Below are 20,827 nucleotides of genomic sequence, written 5' to 3'. Positions count from 1 at the left end.
GGATGGGAGGGGTGGGTGTTGAGGAGGGGGCAGGATGGGGAGGGGTGGGTGTTGAGGAGGGGGCAGGATGGGGAGGGGTGGGTGTTGAGGAGGGGGCAGGATGGGGGGGGTGGGTGTTGAGGAGGGGGCAGGATGGGGAGGGGTGGGTGTTGAGGAGGGGGCAGGATGGGGAGGGGTGGGTGTTGAGGAGGGGGCAGGATGGGGAGGGGTGGGTGTTGAGGAGGGGGCAGGATGGGGAGGGGTGGGTGTTGAGGAGGGGGCAGGATGGGGAGGGGTGGGTGTTGAGGAGGGGGCAGGATGGGGAGGGGTGGGTGTTGAGGAGGGGGCAGGTATGGGAGGGGTGGGTGTTGAGGAGGGGGCAGGATGGGGGGGGTGGGTGTTGAGGAGGGGGCAGGATGGGGAGGGGTGGGTGTTGAGGAGGGGGCAGGATGGGGGGGGTGGGTGTTGAGGAGGGGGCAGGATGGGGAGGGGTGGGTGTTGAGGAGGGGGCAGGATGGGGAGGGGTGGGTGTTGAGGAGGGGGCAGGATGGGGAGGGGTGGGTGTTGAGGAGGGGGCAGGATGGGGAGGGGTGGGTGTTGAGGAGGGGGCAGGATGGGTGGGGGTGGGTGTTGAGGAGGGGGCAGGATGGGGAGGGGTGGGTGTTGAGGAGGGGGCAGGATTGGGAGGGGTGGGTGTTGAGGAGGGGGCAGGATGGGGAGGGGTGGGTGTTGAGGAGGGGGCAGGATGGGGAGGGGTGGGTGTTGAGGAGGGGGCAGGATGGGTGGGGGTGGGTGTTGAGGAGGGGGCAGGATGGGGAGGGGTGGGTGTTGAGGAGGGGGCAGGATGGGAGGGGTGGGTGTTGAGGAGGGGGCAGGATGGGTGGGGGTGGGTGTTGAGGAGGGGGCAGGATGGGGAGGGGTGGGTGTTGAGGAGGGGGCAGGATGGGGAGGGGTGGGTGTTGAGGAGGGGGCAGGATGGGGAGGGGTGGGTGTTGAGGAGGGGGCAGGATGGGGAGGGAGAATGGATCAGATTTCCCTCTGGGCTTTGGGACTTTGCCGTTGAGTCTGAAGGGGCCCCGGGTACCTGGGTCGCAGGGTCACTGGGTCGCAGGGTCACAGGGTCATTGGGTCGCAGGGTCACTGGGTCGCAGGCTGCTTTCTGATTGGCTGTATCCATCCTCGCAGACCCTCCGTCTGGTCCAATCAGAGGCAGTCACATGGGCAGAGCCGCTGAGGAATCTCGGAGGGTCCCGCACCCTGGAGACAGGGTCAGAGGGGAATTTTTAATTTTATATTCCACATGGGAAAGTGGGAAAACCCTTTGGGTCGGAGGGAAACGCCTCCACTTGGGGGCTGAGGCCTCAGGAGCTGCCTTCCCCCCGGACCCCCTTCCATGAAAGCTGGTGGGAAAACCACCCACCCCTCCCCCCCCCTCCTCGACACCCGCCCCTCCCCCCCCCCTCCCAACTGCTCACTGGGAAACATCCAACACCACTCTCCGCTATTAGATCCCTTCCCCTCGGATCAGTAAAAATTAACCGAAGGGCAGGGGAGGAGTGAATGTGGGGGTGCGAGAGAGAGAGTGGGTGTGGTAGAGCGAGAATAAGTGACTGAGAGAGGAAGTGTGATGGTGGGGAGAGGGGAGGGTATCTGTGTGTGTTTGAGTGGGGACAGGTACATTTGTGGTCAATTGTGAGTGTTTGTCTGTCCATGTGACTGTGAACATTAACCTAGGCATTGGACAGAACGCTCCTGATCTTCATCAAACGAGTCCTTCTGAGGAATATACAGGAAATATACGAATGAAATGTTATAATGTCCAGAGAATCTGCAGATAAACACAATGGATGTGAGTGGGAAACTGCAGTTAAATGGGCTGATTTTATGTCCAATTTCTTTCTGTTCCTGACCCCAGGCTTTAGTTAAAGTTCACAGAGACTTGAATGAAGATGTGAAGAATGTCATTATGTCGAGGAATGATCAGAAACTTTATCAAATCTTCATCAACTACAAGGAAAAGTATGGAGTGTTCTGATTGATTTGTTTTGGATTTTAATCCATGAGAATTACCACTTTGTAAAGGTTCCGTGTTGCCCATGAGAACAGCGTGATCCAGGTTAATGGGCTCAAACAGGTTGATATTAAGAAGGAGGATGTGCTGGAAAGTTAGAAAAGCATCAGGATAGATAAGTCCCCTGGGCCTGATGGGATATACCCAAGGTTACTACGGGAAGCAAGGGAGGAGATTGCTGCGCCGTTGGCGATGATCTTTGCATCCTCACTCTCCACTGGAGCAGTACCGAATAATTGGAGGGAGGCGAATGTTGTTCCCCTGTTCAAGAAAGGCAATAGGGAAATCCCTGGGAATTACAGACCCATCAGTCTTACGTCTGTGGTGAGCAAAATATTGGAAAGGATTCTGTGAGATAGGATTTATGTTTATTTAGAAAAACATAGTTTGATTAAAGATAGTCAGCATGGCTTTGTGAGGGACAGGTCATGCCTCACAAGCCTCATTGAATTCTTTGAGGATATGACGAGACACATTGATGAAGGTCGGGCAGTGGATGTAGTATATTTGGATTTCAGTAAGGCATTTGATAAGGTTCCCCATGGTAGGCTCGTTCGGAACATCAGGGGGCATAGGATACAGGGAGATTTGGCTGTCTTGACACAGAACTGGCTGGCCGAAAGAAGACAGTGAGTGGTCGTGGATGGAAAGAAGTGGAAGGGTGGGTTAGTAAGTTTGCTGATGACACGAAGGTTAGTACAGTTGTAGATAGCGTTGAGGGCTGTCGCAGGTTACAACAGGACATTGACAGGATGCAGAGCTGGGCTGAGAAGTGGCAGATGGGACTGATTTAGCTCACTGGGGCTGGTTTAGCTCACTCGGCTAAATCGCTGGCTTTGAAAGCAGATCAAGCAGGCCAGCAGCACGGTTCGATTCCTGTACCAGCCTCCCCGCACAGGCGCCGGAATGTGGAACCTAGGGGCTTTTCACAGTAACTTCATTGAAGCCTACTCGTGACAATAAGCGATTTTCATTTCTTTCATTTCATTTCATGGAGCTCAACCTAGATAAATGTGAAGTGATTCATTTTGGAAGGTCAAATTTGAATGCTGAATACAGGGTAAAAGACAGGATTCTTGGAAGTGTGGAGGAACAGAGGGATCTTGGGGCCCACGTACATAGATCCCTCAAAGTTGCCACCCAGGTTGATAGGGTTGTTAAGAAAGCGTATGGTATGTTGGCTTTTATTAACAGGGGGATTGAGTTTAAGAGCCGCGAGGTTTTGCTGCAGCTTTATAAAACCCTAGTTAGACCACACTTGGAATATTGTGTTCAGTTTTGGTCGCCTCATTATAGGAAGGATGTGGATGCTTTGGAGAGGGTACAGAGGAGATTTACCAGGATGCTGCCTGGACTGGAGGGCATGTCTTATGAAGAAAGGTTGAGGGAGCTAGGGCTTTTCTCACTGGAGTGAAGAAGGCAGAGAGGTGACTTGATAGAGGTGTACAAGGTGATGAGAGGCATGGATAGAGTAGATAGCCAGAGACTTTTCCCCAGGGTGGAAATGGCTGTCACGAGGGGACATAATTTTAAGGTGATTGGAGGAAGGTTTTGGGGAGATGTCAGAGGCAGGTTCTTTACACAGAGAGTGGTGGGTGTGTGGAATGCACTGCCAGCAGAGGGGGTGGAGTCAGAGTCATTCGGGACATTTAAGCGACTCTTGGACAGGCACATGGATGGCAGTAAATTGAAGGGGTGTAGGTTAGGTTGATGTTAGAGTAGGATAAGTGATCGGCACAACATTGTGGGCCGAAGGGCCTGTACTGAGCTGTACTGTTCTATGTTCTATGTTCGATATTGAACAAAGAGAACAGCAGAAGGAAATCCTCCCAGGAGTACCCCCTCTCTCTCACCCACCAGGACTATAGAAACTCAATCACAGAGTCACATCTAATGTTGGACACTGTGTGTTGAGTATTGTGAGAATGGGTTAATTGGGTAAGGCCTCTACATTGCTTGTTGCAGACAGTGACTGGGTTGTGCTGTTTGATACCATCGGCAGTCTTTGGAATTACAAACCCAGCATCACAGCGGCTCTGAAATTCATGATTCATTTGTGTGTTAGACAGAATGTCCATCTAGCTTAACGGCAGCTTCCTGTTAGTGACGAATAAATAGCACTCGTGACGTCCTGTACAGTCGCAGCGGGAAACACTTTGAAGATACCTTACCCTTCCATGGCAATCTGAGGTAGACTGGACACTAGACTGGAGACACACAAGCCTGAGAACACACACAAACCAGATTCAAAAACAGCTTCTTCCCCACTGTCACCAGACTCCTAAATGACCCTCTTATCGACTGACCTCATTAACACTACACCCTGTATGCTTCATCCGATGCCAATGCTTATGTAGTTACATTGTATACCTTGCGTTGCCCTATTATGTATTTTATTCTCATTTTCTTTTCATGTACTTAATGATCTGTTTGAGCTTCTCACAGAAAAATACTTTTCACTGTACCTTGGCACACGTGACAATAAACAAAATCCAAATCCACTTTTCAAGACCTGAGGTGTACAACATTATGAGGGCAGAGATGGAGTGGGAAGGATAAAATACTTTCCCTTGACAGTGAATTATAGAACCAGGGGACATAGAATGAAGATAAGAGGCAGAAGGTGTAGAGGGGACATGAGGAGGAACTATTTTACACAGAGGGTGGTGGGAGTCTGGAATTCGCTGCCCGAGTTGGTGGTGGAGGCAGAGACCCTAAACTCTGTTTAAAAAGTACCTGGATCTGCACCTTCAGTGCTGTAAGCTACAGGGCTATGGACCAGGTGCGGGAAGGTGGGATTAGAAAGGGCACCTGGGTGTCCTCGGGCTGGAATGGACAAGATGGGCCGAATGGGCTCCTTCTTTGCTGTAACTTTTCGAAGATTCTATGACGGCCTTAGGCCTGTTTATGAGTTTACGCGATTGGACAACATTTGGTAAATAATCTTCAGACTGATTACGCTGACAAACAATTTAAGATTGTCAGTTGTGTTCACAGTGTGGTGCAGTTTAATGTACTGGAAGCTACATATATTAATACATGGGGCCCTATTCTTTGCAGACAGAAAGAACACGTATGCACATTTCATCTGTTTCAGCTCAACAAAATAAGTGTTAACCATTCGCCAGTTCATTCCTCAGGGCAATGCCTTGCTGTCACGCTGCCTGGTTTAAATTTCAAACAATGCTTGGCAGTTAACTGGTGTGTTGGACAGAATTTCTGTAATGTACCACTCGTGTTGTTACTGCACAGCAACTGGTGCATTCTCCATATAATGCCTCTACCAATCAGAGTTCACTCACTAACCAACCAGCATCCTCTACTCATGCAATTCTCTCTCCCACTCTCCCCCCACCTCTCTCTCTCCTGCTGTTTCCTTCTGTCCCTCTCTTTCTAGCTCGTTCGACCACTCTCTCTCTCCCTTTCCTTACCTTGCTCTCTTTCTATTTCTATCTCCCCCTTTCTCTCTCTCTGTTTCTCTCTCTCCTTTCTCTCTCCCCCTTTCTCTCTCTCCTTTCTCTCTTCCCCCTTTCTCTCCGTTTCTCTCTCCCCCTCTTCCTCTTCCCCATGTTCTCACTCTCTCTGCCATTCTGTCTGCAGGTTGCTGATTTATGGCGATTACTGCAGTCAAGTGGAGACTGCAATCAAATGTTTGGATGATATCAGTAAATCAAGACAAGATCTGCGGATGATGTTGGAGGTAATTAATCTTTCACTCTCATTTATTATCTTCAAGTTAAAGCTGTTTAAAGGAGAAGACATTGTGTGATATTAATATATGAACAATCCTTGCTTTTAGATTTCTTCATTAATTCCTGGTGTGACTAACAGATTTGTGTTACTCCCTCACTGTGAGTTTTCAGTCTGGCCCACTGTGTCTGACAGCTCAGCTGGCACCTCACTGAACACTGCCACAGACTCGAGTGGCAAATCGCCTCTTCCTGTCCCTCCCGACGTTCCACCTCCAGTCAAATTCAACTCATCAGAAAGTCTGCTACCCAAATCCTAACCCCGATCATCTGTCAGTGCCTGTTCTTCCGAACAGCGATGTCTGTCACTCCAGCAACAGCTGGGCTTTAAGTAACACTTCTTTTCAAATCCCTCCATGATCTGGTCACCTCCCCATCTCTGTAATCTCCCCCAGCCATCAGAGAGGATCATAGAGTGGTTACAGCGCAGGAGTAAGTCAGCCATTCAGCCCATCATCACCATGCTGGCCCTCTGCAAGGACAACTCCCCTCCTCCCACTCCCCTGCCCTTTCCCAATTGGCCGGCAATTTCTTTCTGTGCCGTTAATTCTCCAATTCTTCTTTGAAAGCTACGATTGAATCTGCCTCCACCTCACTCTCCGACAGCACATTCCAGACCTAAAACACTCAGGGAGTGTTGGAAAAGATTCTCAGAGATAGGATCTATGCACATTTGGAAGTGAATGGTCTCATTAGCGACAAACAGCGTGGTTTTGTATGAGGGAGGTCATGTCTCACTAATTTGATTGAGTTTTTTGAGGAGGTGACAAAAATGATTGACGAGGGAAGGGCTGTGGATGTTCGTCTACATGGACTTTAGTGAAGCATCTGAAAAGGTCCCTCATGGCAGCCTGGTGCAAAAGATTACATCACATGGGGTCAGGGGTGAACTAGCTGGATGGATCCAGACCTGGCCTGGCCAATAGGAGACAGAGGGTAGCAGTGGAAGGGTGTTTTTCCAAATGGAGGCCTGTAACTAGTGGTGTTCCGCAGGGTTCGGTACTGGGACCTCTGCTGTTTGTAATATATATAAATGACTTGGAAGAAAACGTAGTGGGTCTGATTAGCAAGTGTGCGGATGATACTAAGATTGCAGGAGTTGTGGATAGTGATGAAGATTGTCAGAGTATACAACAGGATATAGATAGGCAAAATTGGGTAGAGAAATGGCAGATGGAATTTAACCCGGACAAATGCGAGGCGATGCATTTTGGGAGATCCAATTGAGGTGGGAGATATAAAATAAATGGCAGAACCATCAGGAGCAGAGAGACACAGAGAGATCTGGGCGTGCAGGTCCACAGATCCTTAAAAGTGGCAGCACAGGTGGAAATGGTGGTAAAGAAAGCATATGGCATGCTTGCCTTCATAGGGCAGGGTATCGAGTATAAATCTCGAAAATTATGTTACAATTATATAGAACGTTGGATAAGCCACATTTGGAATACTGTGTCCAATTCTGGTCACCGCACTACCAGAAGGACGTGGAGGCTTTGGAGAGAGTACAGAAAAGGTTTACCAGGATGTTACCTGGTATGGAGGGTATTAGCTATGAGGAGAGATTGACTAAACTGGGATTGTTCTCCCTAGAGAGACGGAGGCTGAGGGGCGACCTGATAGCAGTTTATAAAATTATTAGGGGTATAGATAGGGTGAACAGTTGGAGGCTGTTTCCCAGGGTGGAAATGACAATTACAGGGGGGCACAGGTTCAAGGTGAAGGGGGAAAGGTTCAGTGGAGATGTGTGGGGAAGTTTTTTACACAGAGAGTGGTGGTGGCCTGGAATGCACTGCCAAGGGAGGTGGTTGAGGCAGATACATTAGCGACCTTTCAGACTTATCTGGATAGGCACATGAACAGACGGGGTATAGAAGGATACAGGCGGTTGGTCTAGATAGGACACGTGATCGGCGCAGGCTTGGAGGGCCGAAGGGCTTGTTCCTGTGCTGTATTGTTATTTGTTCTTTGTTTGTGTGAAAAAGGTTATCCTCATGTTGCCATTGGCTCATTTTCTCCCATAATCCTCCTTGTTACCTTGTCAAAAAACTCAAACCAATTCACTGGACTACATCGAGACCTCAACAAATCTGAGCTGGCATTTCATCACCAATCCAACCGACTGTCCATCCTCCGTTTCATAATCAATCCAGCCGACTGTCCATCCTCCGTTTCATAACCAATCCAGCCGACTGTCCATCCTCCATTTCATAACCAATCCAGCCGACTGTCCATCCTCCATTTCATAACCAATCCAGCCGACTGTCCATCCTCCATTTCATAACCAATCCAGCCGACTGTCCATCCTCCATTTCATAACCAATCCAGCCGACTGTCCATCCTCCATTTCATAACCAATCCAGCCGAATGTCCATCCTCCGTTTCATAACCAATCCAACCGACTGTCCATCCTCCATTTCATAACCAATCCAGCCGACTGTCCATCCTCCGTTTCATAACCAATCCAGCCGACTGTCCATCCTCCATTTCATAACCAATCCAGCCGACTGTCCATCCTCCGTTTCATAATCAATCCAACCGACTGTCCATCCTCCATTTCATAACCAATCCAGCCGACTGTCCATCCTCCATTTCATAACCAATCCAGCCGACTGTCCATCCTCCATTTCATAACCAATCCAGCCGACTGTCCATCCTCCATTTCATAACCAATCCAGCCGACTGTCCATCCTCCGTTTCATAACCAATCCAGCCGACTGTCCATCCTGCATTATTGTCCCTTGAAGCTTCCCCATCCCCGGGGTTAACTGGACGGGCCTGGAGTTGCAGGGCTTCCCTTTCTTTGAACAAGGGGGTGACATTAACAATTCTCCAGTCCTCTGACACCAGCCCTCAGTCTAAGGAAGATTGAAAAGTTACGGCCAGCGTCACTACAATTTCCACTCTCATTTCCCTCACGATCCCTGGCTGTGTCCTCCCCGGCCCGCTGCCTGACCGACTTTAAGTGCAGGCAGCATTTCTCAAACATCCTCTGAGTCAGTGTTTAGACCTCCTCTTCCACTGAGGCAGCAATTTCTTCCTTGTGAAAGACAGAGAGGAAGTATTAATTTACTCCCTCATTCATGCCCACTGCCTTGATACAGAAATCCCTTTGTGGCCACTGAACAGAATGTCACCTTCTCTTGCTACTGTTTCATGATTGTTATTTTTGCACACAACTTGTAGATCTTGTTGTGCGTTGTCATAATATCCACTCATGTATATCATGAGATGCAGACAGGCAGTGATTGGCACACAGGATAACCAATGAACACACACGACACAGAACAACCAATCACCAGACAGGACACCACCACTATAAAGCCCACAGGGCATTAAGGCTCCCTCTCACTCACAGGGTACGGTTAGGGAGATAGTCGCAGTGGACAAGCCAATGAACATCATCACCATGTGATAGAGAGCTAGTCTGGTCAAGCCAGTAGGAGGTTATCAGTTAGGTTAATAGAGTGTCAACCCACAGCAGATTATGTACAGCAATCAACAGGTTCAATAAAACAGTGTTGGACCATCTCCTGTGTCGGAAGCCTGTTTCTCGTTTTACTGCATCCAGTTGCAGTCGATGTTAAACCAACACAGATAACACATCATATGTTAGTTGCCAGTATCATTTCATACTCTCAGCCTGGTTCTCCCGTGTATTATCCATCTGAGATCTGCCTTTTTCCACTTCAACTTACTGTTGAACTCTTCCATTATCCAGGGAGGCCGGTCTTTGGTTCCCTGCCTATCCCCCTCCCACGAACCCTCTGAGCACCTCTGCTTCTGGCTTCTTCAACATCCTCAATTTTAATCGCTCCACCATTAGTGGCCGTGCCTTCAACTGCCTGGACCTAAAGCCCGGACTTCCCTCCCCAATCCTCTCCAACCCTCTAACTCTGTTCTTTAAGATGCTCCATAAAACCTACCTCTTGCCCTCTGTCCCAATACTTCATTATGTGGCTCAGTGTCAAGTGCTGTCAGAACCCGTTGCCATGAAGTGCCTTGAGACGTTTTAGTAAAGGCACTATATAAATCCAAGTTGTTTTTTTTTTAGGAATGTGCAAACAGAGCGAACAATGGAAAATTCACGTTGAGAGATCTTCTTGTTGTCCCAATGCAGAGAGTCCTCAAGTATCACCTCCTCCTTCAGGTGAATCATTCACTTCATTTTTGTGTGTTTACGTAATTGTTTTTAAACAAGTCAAACCCCTTCCCTGCCAGTTATAAAGAGCAGGTTTGTATAGACGGGATGGCAGAAGAGTCTGTAGTGATGATAAACATAAGGACACGCTATTTGAGTGCACTGGGTGATCCATATCACCTTTTGAAAAAATCCACCCGGCACGTGTGGTTAAAAAGTGCAACCTCACATTCTGAGTTTCAGCTACAATAACAGTTGATGTTATAACTGGACGGGAAGATCGCAGAATGGAACTCAAAAGACCATAACTTTAGGGCAGCACGGTGGCACAGTGGTGTTATAACTGGACGGGAAGATCGCAGAATGGAACTCAAAAGACCATAACTTTAGGGCAGCACGGTGGCACAGTGGCTAGCATTGCTGCCTACGGCGCTGAGGACCTGGGTTCGAATCCCGGCCCTGGGTCACTGTCCGTGTGCAGTTTGCACATTCTCCCCGTGGCTGCGTGGGTTTCACCCCCACAACCCAAAAGATGTGGAGGGTAGGTGGATTGGCCACGCTAAATTGCCCCTTAATTGGAAAAAATAATAGGGTACTCTAAATTTATTTTTTTTAAAACCATAACTTTTATTGGTTTTTCCTGAGTCACAGGACCGCTAATTACTTTTAACAACCAGAAAAACACATTTAGCTCCCTTCTCTCTCCCCAGATGCAGGCAGGCCTGCTCAGATTGTACAGTATTTTCTGTTTTTGTTCCAGATTCCAGCAACTGCAATAATTTGCTTTTATCCTGTACTGCCCCTTAGTTTAACAATCACACACAGTGTAGATATGAACATAGATTTCAAAGCACATCTTAATCTACAATGTTCTCATTAACACAAAGTCCCTTTTAAGCACACAGGATAACTGTGGGAAAATACACTCTCCACTCTGAACCTCAAAGTGAATGCTTGTGGATGTCTGAATGGAATCTCTCCAGATGATTGTCACATGAGAGTTTCCAAACTCCACTCCCAAAAACAAGCTCTAAAATCTTCTCCCAAAATTATGCTGTCCCTTAAATGTTTGCATACTAAAATCCACTTCTGGTTTTCCAAATGATACATTTAAACAAAGCTTCCACTCCATTTTTAACAGTGAATCCAATCCAGGATTTCACACCACCCTGGTTTAAATAGAACATATAACATTGCAGCGCAGTACAGGCCCTTCGGCCCTCGATGTTGCGCCGACCTGTGAAACCCCTCTAAAGCCCATCCACACTATTCCCTTATTGTCCATATATCTATCCAATGACCATCTGAATGCATTTAGTGTTGGCGAGTCCACTACTGTTGTAGGCAGGGCATTCCACGCCCTTACTACTCTCTGAGTAAAGAACCTACCTCTGATATCTGTCCTATATCTATCTCCCCTCAATTTAAAGCTATGTCCCCTCGTGCTGGACATCACCATCCGAGGAAAAAGGCTCTCACTGTCCACCCTATCTAATCCTCTGATCATCTTGTATGCCTCAATTAAGTCACTTCTGAGCCTTCTCTCTAACGAAAACAGCCTCAAGTCCCTCAGCCTTTCCTCATAAGATCTTCCCTTCATACCAGGCAACATTCTGGTAAATCTCCTCTGCTCCCTTTCCAATGCTTCCACATCCTTCCTATAACGTGGCGACCAGAACTGCACACAATACTCCAAATGTGGCCGCAGCAGAGTTTTGTACAGCTGCAACATGACCTCATGGCTCCGAAACAGAATCGCTCTACCAATAAAGGCTAACACACCGTACGCCTTCTTAACAACCCTATCAACTTGGGTGGCAACTTTCAGGGATCTATGTACATGGACACCAAGATCTCTCTGCTCATCCACACTACCAAGAATCTTACCATTAGCCCAGTACTCTGTCTTCCTGTTACTCCTTCAAAATAAATCACCTCACACTTTTCTGCATTATACTCCATTTGCCACCTCTCAGCCCAGCTCTGCAGCTCATACATGTCCCTCTGTAACCTGCAACATCCTTCTGCACTGTCCACAACTCCACCAACTTTAGTGTCATCTGCAAATTTACTCACCCATCCTTCTACACCCTCCTCCCGATCATTTATAAAAATGACAAACAGCAGTGGTGCCAAAACAGATCCTTGTGCTACACCACTAGTAACCGAACTCCAAGCTGAACATTTCCCATCAACTACCACCCTCTGTCTTCTTACAGCTAGCCAATTTCTGATCCAAACTGCTAAATCACCCTGAATCCCATACCTCAGTATTTTCTGCAATAGCCTACCGTTGGGAACCTTATCGAACGCTTTACTGAAATCCATATACACCACATCAACTGCTTTTCCCTCATCCACCTGTTTGGTCACCTTCTCAAAGAACTCAATAAGGTTGTGAGGCACGACCTACCCTTCACAAAACCGTGTTGACTATCCCTAATCAAATCATTCCTTTCCAGATGATTATACATCCTATCTCTTATAAACCTTTCCAAGACTTTGCCCACAACAGAAGTAAGGCTCACTGGTCTATAGTTACCGGGGTTGTCTCTACTCCCCTTCTTGAACAAGGGGACTACATTTGCTATCCTCCAGTCTTCTGGCACTATTCCTGAAGACAAAGACGACATAAAGATCAAAGCCAAAGGCTCAGCAATCTCCTCCCTAGCTTCCCAGAGAATCCTAGGATAAATCCCATCCGGCCCAGGGGACTTATCTATTTTCACACTTTCCAGAATTGCTAACACCTCCTCCTTATGAACCTCAAGCCCTTCTAGTCTAGTAGCCTGAATCTCAGTATTCCCCTCGACAACATTGTCTTTTTCCTGTATGGATACTGACGAAAAATCTTCATTTAGCACCTCTCCTATCTCCTCGGACTCCACGCACAACTTCCCACTACTGTCCTTGACTGGCCCTACTCTTACCCTAGTCATTCTTTTATTCCTGACATATCTATAGAAAGCTTTAGGGTTATCCTTGATCCTACCAGCCAAAGACTTCTCATGCCCCTCCTGGCTCTTCTTAGCTCTCTCTTTAGATCCTTCCTAGCTAACTTGCAACTCTCAAGCGCCCTAATTGTATCTTCACGTCTCATCTTTACATAAGCCTCCTTCTTCCTCTTGACAAGTGATTCAACTGCTTTAGTAAACTACGGTTCCCTCGTTCGACCACTTCCTCCCTACCTAACAGGTACATACTTATCAAGGACACGCAGTAGCTGTTCCTTGAACAAGCTCCACATTTCCATTGTGCCCATCCCGTGCAGTTTCCTTCCCCATCCTATGCATCCTAAGTCTTGCCTCATCGCATCATAATTGCCTTTCCCCCAGCTATAACCCTTGCCTTGCGGTAAATACCTATCCCTTTCCATCACTAAAGTAAATGTAACCGAATTGTGGTCACTATCACCAAAGTGCTCACCTACCTCCAAATCTAACACCTGTCCTGGTTCATTACCCAGTACCAAATCCAATACGGCCTCGCCTCTCGTGGGCCTATCTACATACTGCGTCAGGAAACCCTCCTGCACACATTGGACAAAAACAGACCCATCTAAAGTACTCGAACTATCGTGTTTCCAGTCAATATTTGGAAAGTTAAAGTCCCCCATAACAACTACCCTGTTACTTTCGCTCCTATCCAGAATCATCTTTGCAATCCTTTCCTCTACATCTCTGGAACTTTTCGGAGGCCTATAGAAAAGCCCTAACAGGGTGACCTCTCCTTTCCTGTTTCTAACCTCAGCCCATACTACCTCAGTATTCGAGTCCTCATCAAACACCCTTTCTGCCACCGTAATACTGTCCTTGACTAACAATGCCACCCCTCCCCCTCTTTTACCGCCTTCCCTGATCTTACTGAAATATTTATGGTTTAGGTTTCCGTTGTCTTAACTGCTCTTACACAAACGCAGTGATCTGGCCATCGACTTCCATAGTTATTTCAACTCAAGTTCCACAGGCTGTAGTCATATCACACAAACCTGAAAATTATTTCAGATATCTTTCTGGCTTTGTAGCCCGATCTGTCTTTACTGAACAGTGCTCTGTTCTAGTACCTTTAACCTCAGACTTCTTGGAAACTTCTCTTCAGTTCTCTAATTTCGTTAACTAACTGCTCTTCAGATTTCTGCCTGTGTTTTCCGGTCGGCCCGATGCCGGAATGGTTTGCACCGCTCTTGGCACTGGCATTGGGCCATCCAGCCAGCTGCGGGAGAATCCCGCCCATCGAATTTACAGTGCTGAAGGAGGCCATTCAGCCCATCGAGTCTGCACCGGCCCTTGGAAAGAGCACCCTACCCAAGCCCACATCTCCACCCTATCCTCATAACAGCACCCCACCTTTTTCGACACTAATGTCAATTTATCATGGCCAATCCACCCAACCTGCACATCTTTGGACTGTGGGAGGAAACCGGAGCACCCGGAGAAAATCCACGTAGACATGGGGAGAACGTTCAGATGCCGCACAGACAGTGACCCAAGCCAGGAATCGAACCTGGGACCTTGGATCTGTGAAGCAACTGTGCTAACCACTGTGCTACCATAAAGCTATGACAGATGTTCCCTCTCTAGCCTTCTGAACAAATTACCTCTAGCAGAGCTGTGAAAGTTGCCTTCTCTCTGACTACCTATGTTCAACTGCCCACAAATTAGCTAAATTAAAACTCAAAAGCTTCTCTACCTTACGTAGGCAAAACCCACATCCTCTGTCTTTTATTTATTCTTCACACCGTAGCCCTCTCTAAGCACAATAGAAACACAGTTTGAACTTAACCAACCTCCACACACACACAAACACCTTTGTCTGGCATGAATCTAACAAGGTTTTACCCTTCCAGGCACAGAAACATTAAATTAAATCCACTTAAACTATTTCTAACATTAACAAATACAATATAAATCCCTTCAATCTGCCGTGAATTCAATGGGGAGTAATTTTCTGGTTTTCCTACATTATAACAGCAGCAAATACTGAGGTCAAAGTGCAATAGAAATGAAATTCTTTCTTTTTAGGTGATTCAATGTTTAAGAAAACAGAATGTCATCAAGCATTTAACAGATTGGCCTCGACTGCCTGTCTCACATTATAGCCATTCAGTCCATCGAGTCTATGCTGGATCTCCAGTCAGCCCTATTCACACCTTTTGTCCATCCTAATTCAGTTCCTCAGTGAAAAATAAAAAAAACTTCAAACTAATTTTGGGGATGAAGGAAATTTGGTAAAATTCCACTCTGATTCTGTTCCTGAAGGACATTCCCAGGATCTCCCTCTTGTACAGAGTGATCTACAGGACTGATAGAAACAGGTCCAACAGAGACCGAAAGTCATGCAGTAAATAAGTGTGGAGAGAATGAGTCTGCATCACAGATTCACTATCCGCGCGGAGAAAATATCGGAGATCACCAAGTCTGTGTGAGATGTTATCAGAGGTGATTGTGTGGGTATCTAACCAATATCTGACCTGTATCTATCCAATATCCAACCAATATCTAACCAGTATCTAACCAGTATCTAACCAATATCTAAACAATATCTAACCCAGATCTAACCAATATATAACCAATATCTAAAACAAACAACAAAGAAAATTACAGCACAGGAACTGGCCTTTCGGCCCTCCCAGCCTGCGCCGATCCAGATCCTTTATCTAAACCTGCCGCCTATTTTCCAAGGATCTACTTCTCTCTGTTCCCCGCCCATTCATATATCTGTCTAGATGCATCTTAAATGATGCTATTGTGCCCGCCTCTACCACCTCCGCTGGTAATGCGTTCCAGGCACCCACCACCCTCTGCGTAAATAACTTTCCACGCACATCTCCCTTAAACTTTCCCCCTCTCACCTTGAAATTGTGACCCCTTGTAATTGACACCCCCACTCTTGGAAAAAGCTTGTTGCTATCCACCCTGCCCATACCTCTCATAATTTTGTAGACCTCAATCAGGTCCCCCCTCAACCTCCGTCTTTCCAACGAAAACAATCCTAATCTACTCAACCTTTCTTCATAGCTAGCACCCTCCATACCAGGCAACATCCTGGTGAACCTCCTCTGCACCCTCTCTAAAGCATCCACATCCTTCTGGTAATATGGCGACCAGAACTACACGCAGTATTCCAAATGTGGCCTAACCATAGCCCTATACAACTGTAACATGACCTGCCGACTCTTGCACTCAATACCCCGTCCGATGATGGCAAGCATGCTGTATGCCTTCTTGACCACTCTGACCAATGAACACTTGACCACTCTGACCAATGTCCAATCACTATCGAACCAATGTCCTACCCGTATCTAACCACTACCTAACCAGTATCTAACCAATATCCAACCATAATCTAATCAATATCTAACCAATATATAACCAATATCTAACCACTACCTAACCAGTATCTAACCAATATCCAACCATAACCTAATCAATATCTAACCAATATATAACCAATATCTAACCACTACCTAACCAGTATATAACCAATATATAACCAATGACCAACCACTATCTAACAAATATCCAACCAGTATCTAACCAAATCTAACCCGTATCTAACCAATATCTGGGTCAGCACAGTGGAGGGGCTGGTTTAGCATAGTGGGCTAAATAGCTGGCTTGAAATGCAGAACAAGGCACAGCGCGGGTTCAATTCCCGTACCGGCCTCCCCGAACCTCCCAGTATCTAACCAATATCAAACCAGTATCCAACCAATATCTACCCAGTATCTGATCAATATCTAACCAATATCTTACCGATATCCAACCAATATCTAACCAGTATCTAACCAATATCAAACCAGTATCCAACCAATATCTACCCAGTATCTGATCAATATCTAACCAATATCTTACCGATATCCAACCAATATCTAACCAGTATCTAACCAATATCCAACTCATATCTCACCAATACCAATCAGTATCTAACCAATATCTACCCAGTATCTACCCATTATCTAACCAATATCTTACCAGTATCTAACCCGTATCTAACCAGACCTTTCTGTGATTTCACAGGAACTTATGAAACAGACTGCTGACAGTCAGGAGAAGTCACATTTGCGACTGGCGTTGGACGCAATGAAGGTGGGTGCAGCGGGGAGCAAAGTGGACCGAGTTCTGACCGAGTTTCAAAGCGAGGAGCTTACATTAGAACTGAATGAAATACTTGCTCATCCTCAGTGAGAATATTGTGCCTAATTCTGGGCTCCACGCTTTAGGAGGATGTCAAGGCCTTGGAAAGGGTGCGGAGATTTACTGGAATGGGAGCAGGAATGAGGGATTTCAGTTAATGTGGAGAGACTGGAGAAACTGGGATTGTTCTCCTTGGAGCAGAGAAGGTTCAGAGGAGATTTAATCGAGATGTTCAACCACAAGGTCAGAAGTGGGGATGTTTGCAGATGACTGCACAATGTTCAGCACCATTCACAACTCCTCAGATAATGAAGCACGGTAACACAAGTGGTTAGCACTGTGGCTTCCAGCTCCAGGGTCCCAGGTTCGATTCCCTGCTGGGTCACTGTCTGTGCGGAGTCTGCACGTTGTCCCCGTGTCTGCGTGGGTTTCCTCCGGGTGCTCCAGTTTCCTCCCACAGTCCAAAGACGTGCAGGTTAGGTCGATTGGCCATGATCAATTGCCCTTAGTGACAAAAAAAAGGTTAGGAGGGGTTACTGGGTTATGAGGATAGTGGGGAAGTAAGGGCTTAAGTGGCTCGGTGCAGACTCGATGGGTCGAATGGCCTCCTTCTGCACTGTATGTTTTATGAAGCAGTCCGTGTCCAAATGCAGCAAGACCTGGACAATATCCAGGCTTGGGTTGACAAGTGGCAAGTTACATTCACTCCACACAAGCGCCAGGCAATGGCCATCTCCTACAAGAGAGGATCTAACCATCGCCCCTTGACATTCAACGGCATAACCATCGCTGAAACCCCCACAATCAACATCGTGGGGGTTACCATTAACCAGAAACGAAACTGGACTAGCTACATTAATACTGTGGCACAATGGCACAGTGGTTAGCACTGCTGCCTCACAGCGCCGGGGTTCAATTCTGGCTTTGGGTGGCTGTCTGTGTGGAGTTTGCATTTTCTCCCCGTGTCTGCATGGGTTAGGGTTAGGGTGCTCTGGTTTCCCCCCACAGTCCAAAGATGAGCAAGTTAGGTGGATTGGCCACGTTAAATTGCTCCTTGGTGTCCAAAGATGTGCAGTTTAGGTGGGGTTATAGGTTACTGGACAGGAAAGGTAAGTGCGCCTAGGTAGGGGGCTCTTTCAGAGGGTCGGTGCAGACTCAATGGACCGAATGGTCTCCTTCTGCAATATAGGAATTCTATGGTTCTATTTTATGGTTCTAAGAGCAGGTCAGAGGTCAGGAATCCTGTGATGAGTAACTCACCTCCTGACCACCCCAAAGCCTGTCCATCATCCACAAGGCACAAGTCAGGAGTGTGATGGGAGACTCTCCAATTGCCTGGATGAGCGCAGCTCCAAAAACACTCAAGAAGCTCAACACCATCCAGGATAAAGCAGCCCCGCTTGATTGGCACCCCTCCCACCACAATAATCATTCAATCCCGCCACCATCAATGTTCAGTGGCAACCATGTGTCCCATTGGACACAGCGGTTAGCACTGTTGCTTCACAGCGTCAGGATCCCAGGTTCGATTCCTGGCTTGGGTCACTGTCTGTGCGGAGTCTGCACGTTCTCCCCGTGTCTGCGTGGGTTTCCTCCGGGTGCTCCGGTTTCCACCCACAAGTCCCAAAAGATGTGCTGTTAGGTAAATTGGACATTCTGAATTCTTCCTCTGTGTACCCGAACAGGCGCCGGAATGTGGCAACTAGGAAATTTTCACAATAAAGATTATTAATCTCCAAGATCCAGGAACTCACCAAGGTTCCTTAGGCAGCACGGTTCAAACCCACGACCACCACCATCTAGAAGGACAAGAGCAGCAGATACCTGGGAACCCCACCACCTGGAGGTTCCCCTCCAAGTCACTCGCCACCCTGACTTGGAAATATATCATCATTCTTGCACTGTCACTGTGTCAAAGTCTTGGAAGTCACTCTCTAACAGCATTGTGGGCGTATCTACACCTCATGGTAATAATAATCTTTATTGTCACAAGTAGGCTTACATTAACAGTGCAATGAAGTTACTGTGGAAATCCCCCAGTCGCCACACTTCGGCGCCTGTTCGGGTACATGGAGGGAGAATTCAGAATGTCCAATTCACCTCGCAGCACATCTTTCGGGACGTGTGGGAGGAAACCGGAGCACCCGGAGGAACAGACACGGGGAGAACGTGCAGACTCCACACAGACAGTGACCCAAGCGGGAATCGAACCTGGGACCTTGGTGCTGTGAAGCAACAGTGCTAACCACTGTGCTTTCATGGACTGCAGCAGTTCAGGAAGGCAACTGACCACCACCTTCGGGATGAGCAATAAATGCAGGCCTCACCAGCGACGCACACATCCCATGCACAAATATAACAAGAGACTTGTTACAGATTGTAACACAATCCCAGAAACATATTATAGATTGTACCACACTCTCACTCACTCTCATTCACTCTCACTCACTGGTAACACACTCTCACTCACTCTCACTCACTCTCACTCACTCTCACTCACTCTCACTCACTCTCACTCACTGGTAACACACTCTCACTCACTCTCACTCACTCTCATTCACTCTCACTCACTGGTAACACACTCTCACTCACTCTCACTCACTCTCACTCACTCTCACTCACTCTCACTCACTCTCACTCACTCACTCACTGGTAACACACTCTCACTCACTCTCACTCACTCTCACTCTCACTCACTCACTCTCACTCACTCTCACTCACTCACTCTCACTCACTCTCACTCACTCTCACTCACTGGTAACACACTCTCACTCACTCTCACTCACTGGTAACACACACTCACTCACTCTCACTCACTGGTAACACACACTCACTCTCACTCACTGGTACCACACTCTAACTCACTCTCACTCACTGGTAACACACACTCACTCTCACTCACTGGTACCACACTCTCACTCACTGGTAACACACACTCACTCACTCACTCACTGGTAACACACACTCACTCACTGGTAACACACACTCACTCACTCTCACTCACTGGTAACACACACTCACTCTCACTCACTGGTAACACACACTCACTCACTCTCACTCACTGGTAACAATCACTCACTCTCACTCACTGGTAACACACACTCACTCACTCTCACTCACTGGTAACACACACTCACTCTCACTCACTCTCACTCACTGGTAACACACACTCACTCACTCTCACTCACTGGTAACACACACTCACTCACTCTCACTGGTAACACACACTCACTCACTCTCACTCACTGGTAACACACACTCACTCTCACTGGTAACACACACTCACACTCACTCACTCACTCACTCACTCACTCACTCACTCACTCCTCACTCACTCTCACTCACTGGTAACACTCACTCACTCACTCACTCACTGGTAACACACACTCACTCTCACTCACTGGTAACACACACTCACTCACTCTCACTCACTGGTAACACTCACTCACTCTCACTCACTGGTAACACACTCACTCACTCTCACTCACTGGTAACACACACTCACTCACTCTCACTCACTGGTAACACACACTCACTCTCACTCACTGGTAACACACACTCACTCACTCTCACTCACTGGTAACACACACTCACTCTCACTCACTAGTAACAGACACTCACACACTCACTCACTGGTAACACACACTCACTCACTCTCACTCACTGGTAACACACACTCACTCACTCTCACTCACTGGTAACACACACTCACTCACTCTCACTCACTGGTAACACACTCACTCACTCACTCACT

The 20,827-nt window shown here is 47.4% G+C and overlaps 1 protein-coding gene across 1 annotated transcript in view; it reads left to right on the top strand.

Moving 5' to 3' along the window:
• LOC119964110 (guanine nucleotide exchange factor VAV3-like) overlaps positions 1-20,827 on the top strand; it is a 36,790-nt gene that overhangs the window by 8,402 nt on the left and 7,561 nt on the right. The window contains exons 4-7 of the mRNA XM_038793417.1: positions 1,895-1,998; positions 5,651-5,750; positions 9,851-9,946; positions 16,957-17,025. Coding sequence (XP_038649345.1) covers positions 1,895-1,998; positions 5,651-5,750; positions 9,851-9,946; positions 16,957-17,025 — 369 coding nt within the window. The remainder of the gene's footprint in view (positions 1-1,894; positions 1,999-5,650; positions 5,751-9,850; positions 9,947-16,956; positions 17,026-20,827) is intronic.

Source organism: Scyliorhinus canicula, chromosome 4 (assembly GCF_902713615.1).
Source record: "Scyliorhinus canicula chromosome 4, sScyCan1.1, whole genome shotgun sequence".
NCBI classification, from domain to species: Eukaryota; Metazoa; Chordata; class Chondrichthyes; order Carcharhiniformes; family Scyliorhinidae; genus Scyliorhinus; species Scyliorhinus canicula.
This window is presented reverse-complemented; position numbering and strand designations above follow the sequence as displayed.